Below are 13,359 nucleotides of genomic sequence, written 5' to 3'. Positions count from 1 at the left end.
TATTGGGGTGTAGTTGACTAACAATGTGAGAGCGTCCGGTGAACAGCTAAGGGACTCAGCCATACATATACATGCATCCATTCTCCCCCAAAGCCCCCTCCCATCCAGGCTGCCACATAACATTGAGCAGAGTTCTGTATGCTGTACAGTAAGTCCTTGTTGGTGATCCATTTTAAATATAGAAGTGTGTACACGTAATAGTTACTATTATCTTAGATTATGGAAAAGGAAACTGAGGCAGTAAGATTAACTTGCTCAATATCATATAACTAATAGCTGGAATTTGAAGCCTGGCCCTCATATCCTCTTAACTGTTTTACCACCTCAGAATAACCAGGAGAGGGTGTTTGGTTCATCTTCTTAAAAGTAGGGAGTCAGTTAAGCTTTCTGAGTAGTGGAGAAATACGCAGTGTATAAGATTTTAGGATGATTTGGTGTCTGCTTGTTTCTCTTTTTCTACCTAGTGTCCTGGACAGGCAGAAGAGTGGTTTGTAGGTGGTGTGTGTTGTGGCCAAAGCAACTCTGGCGTTAGGCTTTGGCACTCTGCCCACATCTTGGGTCCTTGGGCTGCACTTGGTTGCCCTAAGAATATGACTTTTGAAGAATGCTTTCTAGGTCATAAAGTAAACTTGTATTCTGGTCACATTTGATCTTCTCAATAGCTCCGTGAGATAAGCAGGATAAGGAATCATGATCTCTGTCAAATAGAAGAGTAAACTGAGGCTCATAGAGGTGAAGTGACTTTAATATATTGGTTCAGTAAATATTTACTGAGTATCTTTTCCTAATACCGTGCAAGTAAAAACAGCCATGTGTTCTGTAAATAATAGAATTGAGTCACCTATGCTACCTGGCTCCTAGTCCAGTGGTCTTTCCACCATGCCATGCGATTGTTTTGCTTGGCTTGGTGGAAGTCAAGGTGTTGGAACGCCAGACATTGACCTCAATGCCAGGCTCACTTGGCTCTTCTGTCTCTAGACCTGGACAAATTCGCTGCAGAAGATATCATTGATCCTATTGCAAAGGCCAAGATGGTGGCTTTGAAAGGCATCAAGAAGGTGATGGCTCAGGGCAGCATTGGAGTGGCACCTGGTATGAACAGGTAAGATGTATGGGGTGGGAGCATTGGCTTTTTCCTTTTCCAGTCCTTCCCCTGTTCTTCATGATCCTCCTTCCTACTTGTCCCACCTCTTTGCCCTTCAACTTTCCCCATCACTAACTCATTCTCTTTGCTTTGGCGGACTCCAGGCAGCAAGTGTCCCTGCTAGCCCAGAGGCTCTCAGGGGGGCCCGGCAGTGATCTGCAGAACCACGTGGCAGCTGGGAGTGGCCAGGTAAATGGTCGGGTGGGAGCAGGAACTTGGGTCCTATGCCTTCGGGCCACCCTTCCCTAGGGCCTGGTACAGAACAATGACCCTTCAACAGTCTTTCTCATCCCAGGAGCGGGGTGCCGGTGACCCCTCCCAGCCTCGTCCCAATCCACCCACTTTTGCCCAGGGAGTGATCAGTGAGTATGGTGATGGGGAGGAATGTGCAAGGAAGTGGCTTGGGGGAAGAGGGGTTTGGATCCCCTGACACCTGTCTATTTCCTTTCCCAGATGAGGCTGACCAGCGGCAGTATGAAGAGTGGCTATTCCATACCCAGCAGCTCCTACAAATGCAACTGAAGGTGCTAGAGGAGCAGATAGGGGTGCATCGCAAGTCCCGGAAAGCCCTATGTGCCAAGCAGCGCACTGCCAAGAAGGCCGGCCGGGAGTTCCCTGAGGCTGATGCTGAGAAACTGAAGCTGGTTACGGAACAACAGAGCAAGATCCAGAAACAGCTGGACCAGGTAGGGAAGGCAGACTTCAGCCTTGCCACCAGGAGCCTGGGAAGAGGGGTGGCACAGGTGGGTAGCCCCCTGGCTGACCTCCCTGACCCTCCTGTGTTAGGTCCGGAAGCAGCAGAAGGAGCACACTAACCTCATGGCAGAATATCGGAATAAGCAGCAGCAGCAGCAACAACAGCAGCAGCAACAGCAGCAGCACTCAGCTGTACTTGCCCTTAGCCCTTCCCAGAGTCCCCGGCTACTCACCAAGCTTCCTGGTCAGCTGCTCCCAGGCCATGGGCTGCAGCCACCTCAAGGACCCCCGGGGGGGCAAGCTGCAGGTCTTCGCCTGACCCCTGGGGGCATGGCCCTACCTGGACAGCCTGGTGGCCCCTTCCTCAACACCACCCTGGCCCAACAGCAGCAACAGCAACATTCTGGTGGAGCTGGGGCCCTGGGTGGCCCCTCAGGGGGCTTTTTCCCTGGCAACCTTGCTCTTCGAGGCCTGGGACCTGACTCAAGGCTTTTACAGGAAAGGCAGCTGCAGCTCCAACAGCAGCGCATGCAGCTGGCCCAGAAACTGCAGCAGCAGCAGCAGCAGCAGCAGCATCTCCTAGGACAGGTGGCGATCCAGCAGCAACAGCAGCAGGGCCCGGGAGTACAGGCAAACCAGGCTCTGGGTCCCAAGCCCCAGGGCCTTCTGCCTCCCAGCAGCCACCAGGGCCTCTTGGTCCAGCAACTGTCCCCCCAACCACCCCAGGGGCCCCAGGGCATGCTGGGCCCTGCCCAGGTGGCAGTGTTGCAGCAGCAGCAACCACACCCTGGAGCTTTGGGCCCCCAGGGCCCTCACAGACAGGTGCTCCTGACCCAGCCACGGGTGCTAAGTTCCCCCCAGATGGCACAGCAGGGTCAGGGCCTCATGGGACACCGGCTGGTCACATCCCAGCAGCAGCAGCAACAGCACCAACAGCAAGGATCCATGGCCGGGCTTTCCCATCTTCAGCAGGGTCTGATGCCACACAGTGGGCAGCCCAAACTGGGCGCCCAGCCCATGGCCGCCTTGCAGCAGCAACAGTTGCAGCAGCAGCAGCTACAACAGCAGCAGCAGCAACAACTTCAACAACAGCAACAGCTTCAACAACAACAACAGCTTCAACAACAGCAGCAACAGCTTCAGCAACAGCAGCAGCAACAGCAGCTACAACAACAGCAGCAGCAGCAACAGCAGCTACAACAGCAACAGCAGCAACAGCAGTTACAACAGCAGCAGCAGCAACAGCTTCAGCAACAGCAGCAGCAACAACAGCTTCAACAACAGCAGCAGCAGCAACAGCTTCAACAGCAACAGCAGCTACAACAGCAGCAGCAGCAACAGCTTCAACAACAGCAGCAGCAACAGCAACAGCAGCTACAACAGCAGCAACAACAGTTACAACAGCAGCAGCAGCAACAGCTTCAACAACAGCAGCAGCAACAGCAACTTCAACAACAGCAGCAGATGGGCCTCTTGAGCCAGAGTCGAACTTTACTGTCTCCTCAACAGCAACAGCAGCAGCAGCAGCAACAGGTGACACTAGGCCCTGGCATGCCAGCCAAGCCTCTGCAACACTTTTCTAGCCCCGGAGCCCTGGGCCCAACCCTCATCTTAACGGGCAAGGAACAAAGCATCGTAGAGACGGCTCTTCCTTCAGAGGCCAGTGAGGGGCCCTCCACACATCAGGGAGGGCCCTTACCAATGGGGACTGGACCAGAGTCCGTGGCCACTGAACCAGGAGAGATGAAGCCCTCACTGTCTGGGGACTCACAACTCCTGCTTGTCCAGCCCCAGGCCCAGCCTCAGCCCAACTCTCTGCAGCTGCAGCCACCTCTGAGGCTCCCAGGACAACAGCAGCCGCCAGTTAACTTGCTCCACCCAGCAGGCGCGGGAAGCCATGGGCAACCAGGCAGTGGATCGTCTGAGGCCTCATCTGTGCCCCACCTACTGGCCCAATCCTCTGTTTCCTTAGGGGAACAGCCTGGATCCATGACCCAGAACCTTCTGAGCTCCCAACAGCCCCTTGGACTAGAGCGGCCCATGCAAAATAATGTAGGGTCGCAGCCTGCCAAGCCAGGATCTGTCCCGCAGTCTGGGCAGAGTCTGCCAGGGGCTGGGGTCATGCCTACAGTGGGTCAGCTTCGGGCACAACTCCAAGGAGTCCTGGCCAAAAATCCACAGCTGCGGCACTTGAGTCCTCAGCAGCAGCAGCAGCTCCAGGCGCTTCTCATGCAGCGGCAGCTACAGCAGAGTCAGGCAGCACGCCAGGCCCCACCCTACCAGGAGCCTGGGACCCAGCCCTCTCCCCTGCAAGGCCTTCTGGGCCGCCAGCCCCAACTTGGGGGCTTCCCTGGATCCCAGACAGGCCCTCTTCAGGAGCTAGGGGCCGGGCTTCGACCTCAGGGCCCACCCCGACTCCCTGCCCCACAAGGAGCCTTATCCACAGGACCAGTTCTTGGCCCTGTCCATCCCACACCTCCACCATCCAGCCCCCAAGAGCCAAAGAGACCTTCCTCCCAATTACCATCCCCTAGCTCCCAGCTCCCCTCAGAGGCCCAGCTCCCTACCACCCAGCCAGGAACCCCCAAGCCCCAGGGGCCACCCTTGGAGCTTCCTCCTGGGAGGGTCTCACCTGCTGCTGCCCAGCTTGCGGATACCTTCTTTGGCAAGGGACTGGGACCTTGGGACCCCCCAGACCATCTAGCGGAAGCCCAGAAGCTGGAGCAAAGCAGCCTGGTACCTGGGCATCTGGACCAGGTGAATGGGCAGGTGGTACCTGAGCCACCACATCTCAGCATCAAGCAGGAGCCTCGGGAAGAGCCGTGTGCCCTGGGAGCCCAGGCGGTGAAGAGGGAGGCCAACGGGGAGCCTGTAGGGGCACCAGGTACCAGCAACCACCTCCTGCTGGCAGGGCCCCGCTCAGAGGCCGGGCATCTGCTCTTGCAGAAGCTTCTACGAGCAAAGAATGTGCAACTCAGCACTGGGCGGGGGCCCGAGGGGCTGCGAGCTGAGATCAACGGGCACATTGACAGCAAGCTTGCTGGGCTGGAGCAGAAACTGCAGGGTACCCCCAGCACCAAGGAGGTGAGTACTCCAGCTAGAGTGGAGCAGACAGTGTGGGGCCTGGAGCCCGGGGGCAGAGCGAGCAGGTCTGGGTGAAACCAGAGGTGAGGGCTCCGAGGGGCACGGTGACCTTCACTGTGGGTTTGTCCGGCTTAGGATACAGCAGCAAGGAAGCCTTTGACACCGAAGCCCAAGCGGGTACAGAAGGCAAGCGACAGGTTGGTGAGCTCCCGAAAGAAGCTGCGGAAGGAGGACGGGGTCAGGGCCAGCGAGGCCTTGCTGAAACAGCTGAAACAGGTGACCCCCAGGAGCCAGTCCCTGGTCCCATCCCAGGATAGGGGGCAGCCTGGCCCCCAGCGGTGCAGTAGCAGAGAGGTACATGCTGCGGGATTCCAACCTTGTTGTCTTGCCCCTTCTAGGAGCTGTCCCTGCTGCCCCTCACGGAGCCTACCATCACCGCCAATTTTAGCCTCTTTGCTCCCTTTGGCAGCGGCTGCCCGATCAGTGGGCAGTGCCAGCTGAGGGGGGCCTTCGGAAGTGGGGTGCTGCCCACGGGCCCTGACTACTATTCCCAGCTGCTTACCAAGGTCAGAAAAATGGCAGTACCTTTTGGGGATGATGAGGTTCTTGGGGAGGTGGAGTTGGGGGTGGCAGACTTGAGCAAAGGGCTGATAGAGTGTGGGGCCAGGAGATTATGTCAGTTTCCCTATGCCATCTTGCACACAACACCCCACCCCGCCCCCAGAATAACCTGAGTAACCCGCCGACACCACCCTCGTCGCTGCCCCCCACCCCACCCCCATCGGTGCAGCAGAAGATGGTTAATGGCGTCACTCCATCTGAAGAACTGGGGGAGCACCCCAAGGATGCAGCCTCTGCCCGGGATACTGAAGGGGTGCTGAGGGGTAAGTCAGGAGCAGAGTGGGCTACCTTTCAGCCCCGTCTTGGTGGCTAGGGTCTTGTGGTAGGGTCTGAGGTAGGAGTGGGTTACGTGTTGCTCTGTGTGCATACACAACAGATGGTATTTGAAATAGGAAGGGCCTCTTCGGGACTGATTTGTTGGAGCCAGGAGGGGCTTCTGCAGTCCAGAGCAAAGGCAGCAGGGCAAGGAGAGTATTAATGAAGCTTTTGTTTTTGAGGAATAACCAAGTTTCCTTACCCACAGGGTATGAACTCCAGTCAGATCTGGATTTGAACTCTGGCTCCTGCATTCATTTAGCTGTGCTACTGCAGCCAAGTAACTTGATTGACTTGTGTGAGCCTCAATTTTCTCACTCTAAAATAAAAATAATACTTTATGGAGTTGTTGAAAGACTATAACCAATGAGCGTACACTGCAGAGGACACTCTTTAGAACGGCTCAATAAATTTATAGCTCGTGTACCCCAAACTGGTAGATGGGTGGATGAGTAGATAGTGGTCCGAGAACTGAGCTAGATCTTGTACCAGTTAGGCCTGAAACATGTGGGATAAAGCACCAGCAGCTCTGACCTGGCCTCAGCCTGACTTTTCTTCTCCTACCTACCCTGCAGATGCTTCAGAAGTGAAAAGTCTAGACCTGCTGGCCGCCTTGCCTACGCCCCCTCACAATCAAACTGAGGATGTCAGGTGCAGAAGGGGCAGAGATGGGGATGAGAAATTGGGGTGGGGGATCAGTTCCTCATTTTTCCTTGTTTTTTCTTTTGACCAATGGCAGATTTCAAATAGGGCTATAACATCCACAAATCTCTAGATTTGGGAGGGGGGCACCTGCTAGGCTGGGGCAGTGAGTGTCTGCTTTTGGCCCACAGGATGGAGAGTGATGAGGACAGCGATTCTCCTGACAGCATCGTGCCAGCTTCATCCCCTGAGAGCATCCTGGGGGAGGAGGCCCCCCGTTTCCCTCAGCTGGGCTCAGGCCGGTGGGAGCAGGATGACCGGGCTCTCTCCCCCGTCATCCCCATCATTCCTCGGGCCAGCATTCCAGGTAGAGGTGACTCTGGGCCTGGACCCGGCCTGGCCTGGTCAGGCTGCATTGTCAGAGGTCAGGGAGTGAGGCAGCTGGAGTTTACACAGGTCCTTCTTTGTCGTTCAGTCTTCCCAGAGAGCAAACCTTATGGGGTCCTGGATATGGAGGCCCCCAGGAAGCTGCCTGCCCCAACTTGGGAAAAGGGCAAAGGAAGCGAGGTGTCAGTCATGCTGACGGTTTCTGCTGCTGCCGCCAAGGTATGTCCTGGGGATGCCTCAAGGGCCAGGAGGAGATGCCGGTTAGAGGGCAGTCCCAGGAGCTTCTCTGAATAAATCATTTAAACCTGTGTATTGAGGACCTCCTGTGAATGAAAGCCTGAGCCGGAGTGTGGGATTGGAGAAAATGTAGCACAAGGGGCTGCCCTGCCCTCAAGGAGCTCACAGTTCAGGGGTAAAGACACAAGTCAACAAATAGAGTGTGTATAATGTGACAAGTGCTACCAAACATGTCCCCAGTCACATTGCATGGAATTCTGTTTTTTTTTTTGAAAATGTTATCAGGATCTTGTGATCAAAGGAAATTGGAAATCTTAGTTAAAATAGCAAAACAGGTTTTTTATTACAAGACTTTGCAGATCCTTTACTTTGCTGATGTGTACTGGGACTTTCCAAGGGGTGGATGCAGTGTGTCATTTCCTAAGCCCAGTTGCCGCAGGTCTCTTTCTGTGTGCTCCCGTTAATGCCCACAGTGATTTGAGAAAGGCTGTCTTTAAAGGAGGTACATGAGAAGAAGTCAGATGGCACAGGAGTAGGCCTGATGGGCCACATAGGGAGCTGTGTTCTGGGTGTCGTGGTCCCCACCAAGCTGGTGATAGTTCTCACTCTGCCACTCTGCCGACATGGCTGTCATATTCCCCTTTCCTGCCCTGGCAGAACCTGAATGGCATGATGGTGGCAGTGGCAGAACTGCTGAGCATGAAGATCCCCAATTCCTATGAGGTGCTGTTCCCAGAGAACCCTGCCCGGGCCGGCATCGAGCCTAAGAAGGGGGAGGCTGAGGGCCCTGGTGAGTATGGCAGAAAAACTCCTTGGGGCCCACGGGGAGTGATTGTGGTGGGAGTCTCTGACTCCCTTCCTTCCTGCAGGTGGGAAAGAAAGGAGTCTGGGAGGCAAGAGCCCAGAGTCTGGACCTGATTGGCTGAAGCAGTTTGATGCTGTGTTGCCTGGCTATACACTCAAGAGTCAGTTAGACATCTTGAGTCTCCTCAAACAGGTGGGTCTGTTGGAGGAAGACAGGGTGGGTATCTGGCTAGGACAGAGAAGGCAGAGGGCTTTGGGGTGAGTGGAAATCTGGGTGGGAGGAGAGAGGTGACTAGTTAATTGAGGAGCCAGCACTAACGGTACAGGGCTCTCCTATCTTCCCATAGGAGAGCCCTGCCCCAGAGCCCCCCACCCAGCACAGCTACACCTACAACGTCTCCAACCTGGATGTGCGACAGCTTTCGGCCCCACCTCCTGAAGAACCCTCCCCACCCCCTTCCCCTCTGGCACCTTCTCCTGCCAGCCCCCCTGCTGAACCCTTGGTTGAACTTCCAGCTGAACCCTCAGCTGAGCCACCGATCCCCTCGCCTCTGCCACTGGCCTCGTCCCCTGAATCTACTCGGCCCAAGCCCCGAGCCCGGCCTCCTGAGGAAGGTGAAGATTCCCGGCCCCCTCGCCTCAAGAAGTGGAAGGGGGTGCGCTGGAAGCGGCTCCGGTTGCTGCTGACTATCCAGAAGGGTGGTGTGCGGCAGGAGGATGAGCGGGAAGTGGCTGAGTTCATGGAACAGCTCGGCACAGCCTTGCGACCTGACAAGGTGCCTCGAGACATGCGGCGCTGCTGCTTCTGTCATGAGGAGGGAGATGGGGCCACGGATGGGCCTGCCCGCCTGCTGAACCTGGACTTGGACTTGTGGGTGCACCTCAACTGTGCCCTGTGGTCCACAGAGGTATATGAGACCCAGGGCGGGGCGCTGATGAACGTGGAGGTTGCCCTGCACCGAGGCCTGCTCACCAAGTGCTCCCTGTGCCAGCGCACTGGTGCCACCAGCAGCTGCAATCGAATGCGTTGCCCCAACGTCTACCATTTTGCCTGCGCCATCCGCGCCAAGTGCATGTTCTTCAAGGACAAGACCATGCTGTGTCCGATGCATAAGATCAAGGGGCCCTGTGAGCAGGAGCTGAGCTCTTTTGCTGTCTTCCGGAGGGTCTACATCGAGCGGGATGAGGTGAAGCAGATTGCCAGCATCATCCAGCGGGGAGAGCGGCTGCACATGTTCCGGGTGGGGGGCCTTGTGTTCCACGCCATTGGACAGCTGCTGCCGCACCAGATGGCCGACTTCCACAGTGCCACTGCCCTCTATCCAGTGGGCTATGAGGCCACGCGCATCTACTGGAGCCTCCGCACTAACAACCGGCGCTGCTGCTACCGCTGCTCCATCGGCGAGAACAACGGGCGGCCAGAGTTTGTGATCAAAGTCATGGAGCAGGGCTTGGAGGACATGGTCTTCACGGACGCCTCTCCCCAGGGTGAGCATGGGACCCTCGCAGCCTAGTACAGCACTGGGTGAGCTTCTCCCAGAGTCACCTTTCCGATGTTGAGACGAGACCTTCAGGCTCCTTATTGAGTGATCTTGTTCCCCCACTTCTGGCAGGTAGAGGTCTCTTGAAGTTCTCCAGAGAAAGTGTTTTGACCTTTCTCAGCCACCTTGAATTCTCTGTGTAATTGAAGATACTTTGCTTCTCTGACTACACATATTCCAGCTCCTTTTCTTAACCTCAGTGGATCTAAAGGATACGGGTCTGAGACCTTGTCGCTCAGTTTACCCAGTCTCATCCTAGGCTTGAGTTCCTTACGGTTGCTTTCCCCTGGATAAAATCTTTTGATCTTGGTTTCGGTATTAATGGTAAAGGTAACAGAATTAACATTGTAGTGAGCATGTATTATGTGCCACAAACTGAGCTGAGCGGTTTATGTAGGTTATTTTGTTCATGCAACCCTTCAAGGTAAGTACTGTTATTATGCCAAGTTTATACATGAACTGAGTAGTGGAGAGATTTAAGTAGTGAGTTAGCCAAAAAAATTCGTTCAGGTTTTAGAAAAAACCCGAACCAACTTTTTGACCAACCCAATATTTGCCTTAAGGGCCCCATAGCCAGTATTAGAACCTGAACCCAAGTCTTCTCACTCCAGAACATGCCTGGCGCTTGAGTTGCTCTGGCTCTCGTGTAAGGTCCATGGACTGTTGGGTGTCCTGGGCCCTGGGCTCATGTTTCTGTGTCACAGGGCTCTGTGATGCCCCTCCAGGGTGGGAAACTGGCTTGTTGAGGGAGATTGAGACTGGGAGGCCAAGAGGTTCCTGAAGAACCACATACCCTCTTGATAGCAAGATGGGCAGGCTACAGAAAACCACCCTAGCATCGGGTGGAGGTTGGGGCTGAGGTCAGTAAGCAGAAGTTGCCTCTGAGGGCTGCCATCTTTCCTTGTCTCTTAGCCGTTTGGAATCGTATCATCGAGCCTGTGGCAGCCATGAGGAAAGAGGCCGACATGCTGCGGCTCTTCCCCGAGTACCTGAAAGGCGAGGAGCTCTTCGGGCTGACGGTGCACGCTGTGCTGCGCATAGCTGAATCAGTAAGGCGGGGCTGGGGGCTGGGGGCTGGGGGCCGGGGGCCAGGAGCCAGGAGGGCCCTGGGAATGTTGGTCTTGCCCCAGAAGTGCTCAGGCTGAAGTGAGTGTGACCTGTGCCCACAGCTGCCTGGAGTGGAAAGCTGTCAAAATTATTTATTCCGCTATGGACGCCACCCCCTGATGGAGCTACCGCTCATGATCAACCCCACTGGCTGTGCTCGGTCAGAGCCTAAAATCCTCACACACTACAAACGGTGAGCTTGTGGGGCTGAACCAAGGGTTGTGGGTATGCGGTTGGTAGGGCCCTCTGGCTAATTATGAGTGTTTGGGGTTACAGATCAGAGTTCTCTTGGAGAGACTGGGGGTTCACTCTAGCCTCCTGACTAGAGAGTATACAGGTATCACTAGGGTATCCTTTTCCTCCCTCAGCCTCTCAGGTGCTTGGGGTTGACCTGCAGTCTAGGGACACTTCTCTTGGGTGTCCTGGGAATGGCCCTCGGGGAGGTTCTGGGTAGACGGTGGTGAGATCTTATGTATAAAGGACCCAGATGCCACCATCCTGTCCTGTGTTGCTTCCAGGGGGCCTGTGATTCTCCCCAACCTTAGACAGATGCCCCATGAGTGCTAGATTCACCTTCCCGTCCCCAGGCTGAGTTGATGTCAAAAATAAATAATTAGGAATATAGTAGAAAAAATAATAAAACCTTACATTTGTATAGCACTTTATACTTTTTTTTTCAAAGCGTTTTCACATCCATTATCTCATTTGATCCTCACAACAACCTTATGAGGTAGGTAGGGCAGGTGGTATTATCCCCATTTACAGCTGAGAAAACTGAGACCCAGAAAGGTTAAGTGACTAGACAAAGGTCACAGCTGGGACCAGAGCCTTACCTCTTGACTTGTGGTTCACTGTTCTTGCTGTGTACCACAGTAGCCTGACCTTGGTCCCTGGGTAGAGGGAGGCAGAATCCACAAGAGGAGGGTTTTCTTGAAGGTCTTCGGTTGCTCTTTGGGCTGTCGTAGAGCGTCAAACTCTACCCTTGCCAGCCCTGGTCCTTGATGCTCTACACCAGTGGTTTTCAAACTGTGTTTCAGAAAGCCCTGGAACACATAAGCTGAGTGGGCAGAACTTGGCCCTCTTCATGCATAACTCCCCCCTTCTCCATATTGGATTCAACCAGAAGAGTTGCGTTTCCATCTAGTTTATGTATTGGTATTCCTGTAATGTTTTGTTAAAGTAAAAAACAAGATTTCTGCTGTATGAAAAAGAGTCAGTTTGAAAACCACTGCTCTGGGATGGGCAAGAACTTGGCTGATGCCCTAGGGTGGTGAAAAGGCATCCTGCTAGGCAGCAGCCATTCCCCTGCACTGAGCCATCTGCACAGAGCCCACTGTTATGGCGGAGAAAGGGAACAGTCTAAAGAAAGGAAAAGATACCACCATTTGGCTGTGAATTCAGGGCCAGTTTTAATTCAAATCCAGCCCAATGTGGTAGACATGGCCCCCGTTTGCAGAACTTCCATCATGAGCAGGAGAAAGGACTCAGAGATTTCAACAAATCCGTGAGCTTAAATTCCAGGCCTGGGCTGCTTGGGGAAGACCTCCCAGAGGTCGTGAGCATGGCCTTGAGTCTGGTTTGGCAGGAGGGTGGTAGAAGGCGGGGAGATGGGAGAGCAGGCTCAGTGTAGGGGAATCAGTGCCCCTTCCCTCCCTTCACACCCCACCCCACCATCCTGGGCTCTCTCCGCCACACAGGGTGTTGGAAGGGTCCCTATAGCTAGTTGCTGCCTCGCCACAGCCAAGACTAAGATGCCTCTACTCCACTCGCAAGGCAGCACGTGCCCTCACTGGAGTGTTACACATCCCAGGGAGGAAGCGGGTGGTGTGTGCCTGGTCTGGGGTAGAGCTGTCTTGTCATGGACTGTGGACTGTATCACCTCCCAGGCCCCACACTCTGAACAGCACCAGCATGTCCAAGGCATATCAGAGCACCTTCACAGGCGAGACCAACACCCCGTACAGCAAGCAGTTTGTGCACTCCAAGTCATCTCAGTACCGGCGGCTCCGCACTGAGTGGAAGAACAATGTCTATCTGGCTCGCTCCCGTATCCAGGGCCTGGGTCTCTATGCAGCCAAGGACCTAGAAAAGCACACAATGGTCATTGAGTACATTGGCACCATCATTCGCAATGAGGTGGCCAACCGGCGGGAGAAAATCTATGAGGAGCAGGTATGGGCTGGCAGAGGGGCCATCATGGTGCACTTAGCCAAGGGGCAGGGGCAGGATTGGGGCCAGAGGAGCAGGTGGAAAGCTGCTGTGGGAAGAGGAGGGGAGAGGCAGGAGAAAGGAAGAGTAAGAGATGAAGATGAGCTCACTGCCCAAGCCCACCACCTGACCCCACCACCACCACTGCTGCCCTTCTCTGATATTCTTGCCCCTTCTGCAACCTCTGCCTTTCTAGAATCGAGGCATCTACATGTTTCGAATAAACAACGAACATGTCATTGATGCTACGTTGACCGGAGGCCCCGCCAGGTGAGAGGGATGAGCAAGAAGGGATTTAGGAGTTCCCTCAGGGTGGCACTCTGGGGGTGGGCCAACAAGGAACCAGCATCATCCAACCCAGTAGCTTGATATTTCTGCCTTTGTCCCACTGCCTAGGTACATTAACCATTCTTGTGCCCCTAACTGTGTGGCGGAAGTTGTGACATTTGACAAGGAGGACAAAATCATCATCATCTCTAGCCGGCGAATCCCCAAAGGAGAGGAGGTAAGAGGAAGCATCTCTCAGTGAGTGACAGAGCAGCTCTCTCTCCTTCAATCCCAAGGCCAGCGCCC

At 54.8% G+C, this 13,359-nt stretch overlaps 1 protein-coding gene across 1 annotated transcript in view; it reads left to right on the top strand.

Annotated features, from left to right (window-relative positions):
* KMT2D (lysine methyltransferase 2D) overlaps positions 1-13,359 on the top strand; it is a 40,186-nt gene that overhangs the window by 23,876 nt on the left and 2,951 nt on the right. Inside the window, exons 36-55 of the mRNA XM_043447276.1 lie at positions 979-1,102; positions 1,249-1,333; positions 1,440-1,506; positions 1,598-1,830; positions 1,931-3,006; positions 3,193-4,924; positions 5,060-5,200; positions 5,323-5,490; positions 5,649-5,808; positions 6,436-6,511; positions 6,694-6,869; positions 6,978-7,108; positions 7,784-7,916; positions 7,996-8,123; positions 8,278-9,418; positions 10,384-10,520; positions 10,641-10,771; positions 12,465-12,750; positions 12,983-13,056; positions 13,183-13,291. Coding sequence (XP_043303211.1) covers positions 979-1,102; positions 1,249-1,333; positions 1,440-1,506; positions 1,598-1,830; positions 1,931-3,006; positions 3,193-4,924; positions 5,060-5,200; positions 5,323-5,490; positions 5,649-5,808; positions 6,436-6,511; positions 6,694-6,869; positions 6,978-7,108; positions 7,784-7,916; positions 7,996-8,123; positions 8,278-9,418; positions 10,384-10,520; positions 10,641-10,771; positions 12,465-12,750; positions 12,983-13,056; positions 13,183-13,291 — 6,308 coding nt within the window. The remainder of the gene's footprint in view (positions 1-978; positions 1,103-1,248; positions 1,334-1,439; positions 1,507-1,597; positions 1,831-1,930; positions 3,007-3,192; positions 4,925-5,059; positions 5,201-5,322; positions 5,491-5,648; positions 5,809-6,435; positions 6,512-6,693; positions 6,870-6,977; positions 7,109-7,783; positions 7,917-7,995; positions 8,124-8,277; positions 9,419-10,383; positions 10,521-10,640; positions 10,772-12,464; positions 12,751-12,982; positions 13,057-13,182; positions 13,292-13,359) is intronic.

This window comes from Cervus canadensis, chromosome 25 (assembly GCF_019320065.1).
Source record: "Cervus canadensis isolate Bull #8, Minnesota chromosome 25, ASM1932006v1, whole genome shotgun sequence".
NCBI classification, from domain to species: domain Eukaryota; kingdom Metazoa; phylum Chordata; class Mammalia; order Artiodactyla; family Cervidae; genus Cervus; species Cervus canadensis.
This window is presented reverse-complemented; position numbering and strand designations above follow the sequence as displayed.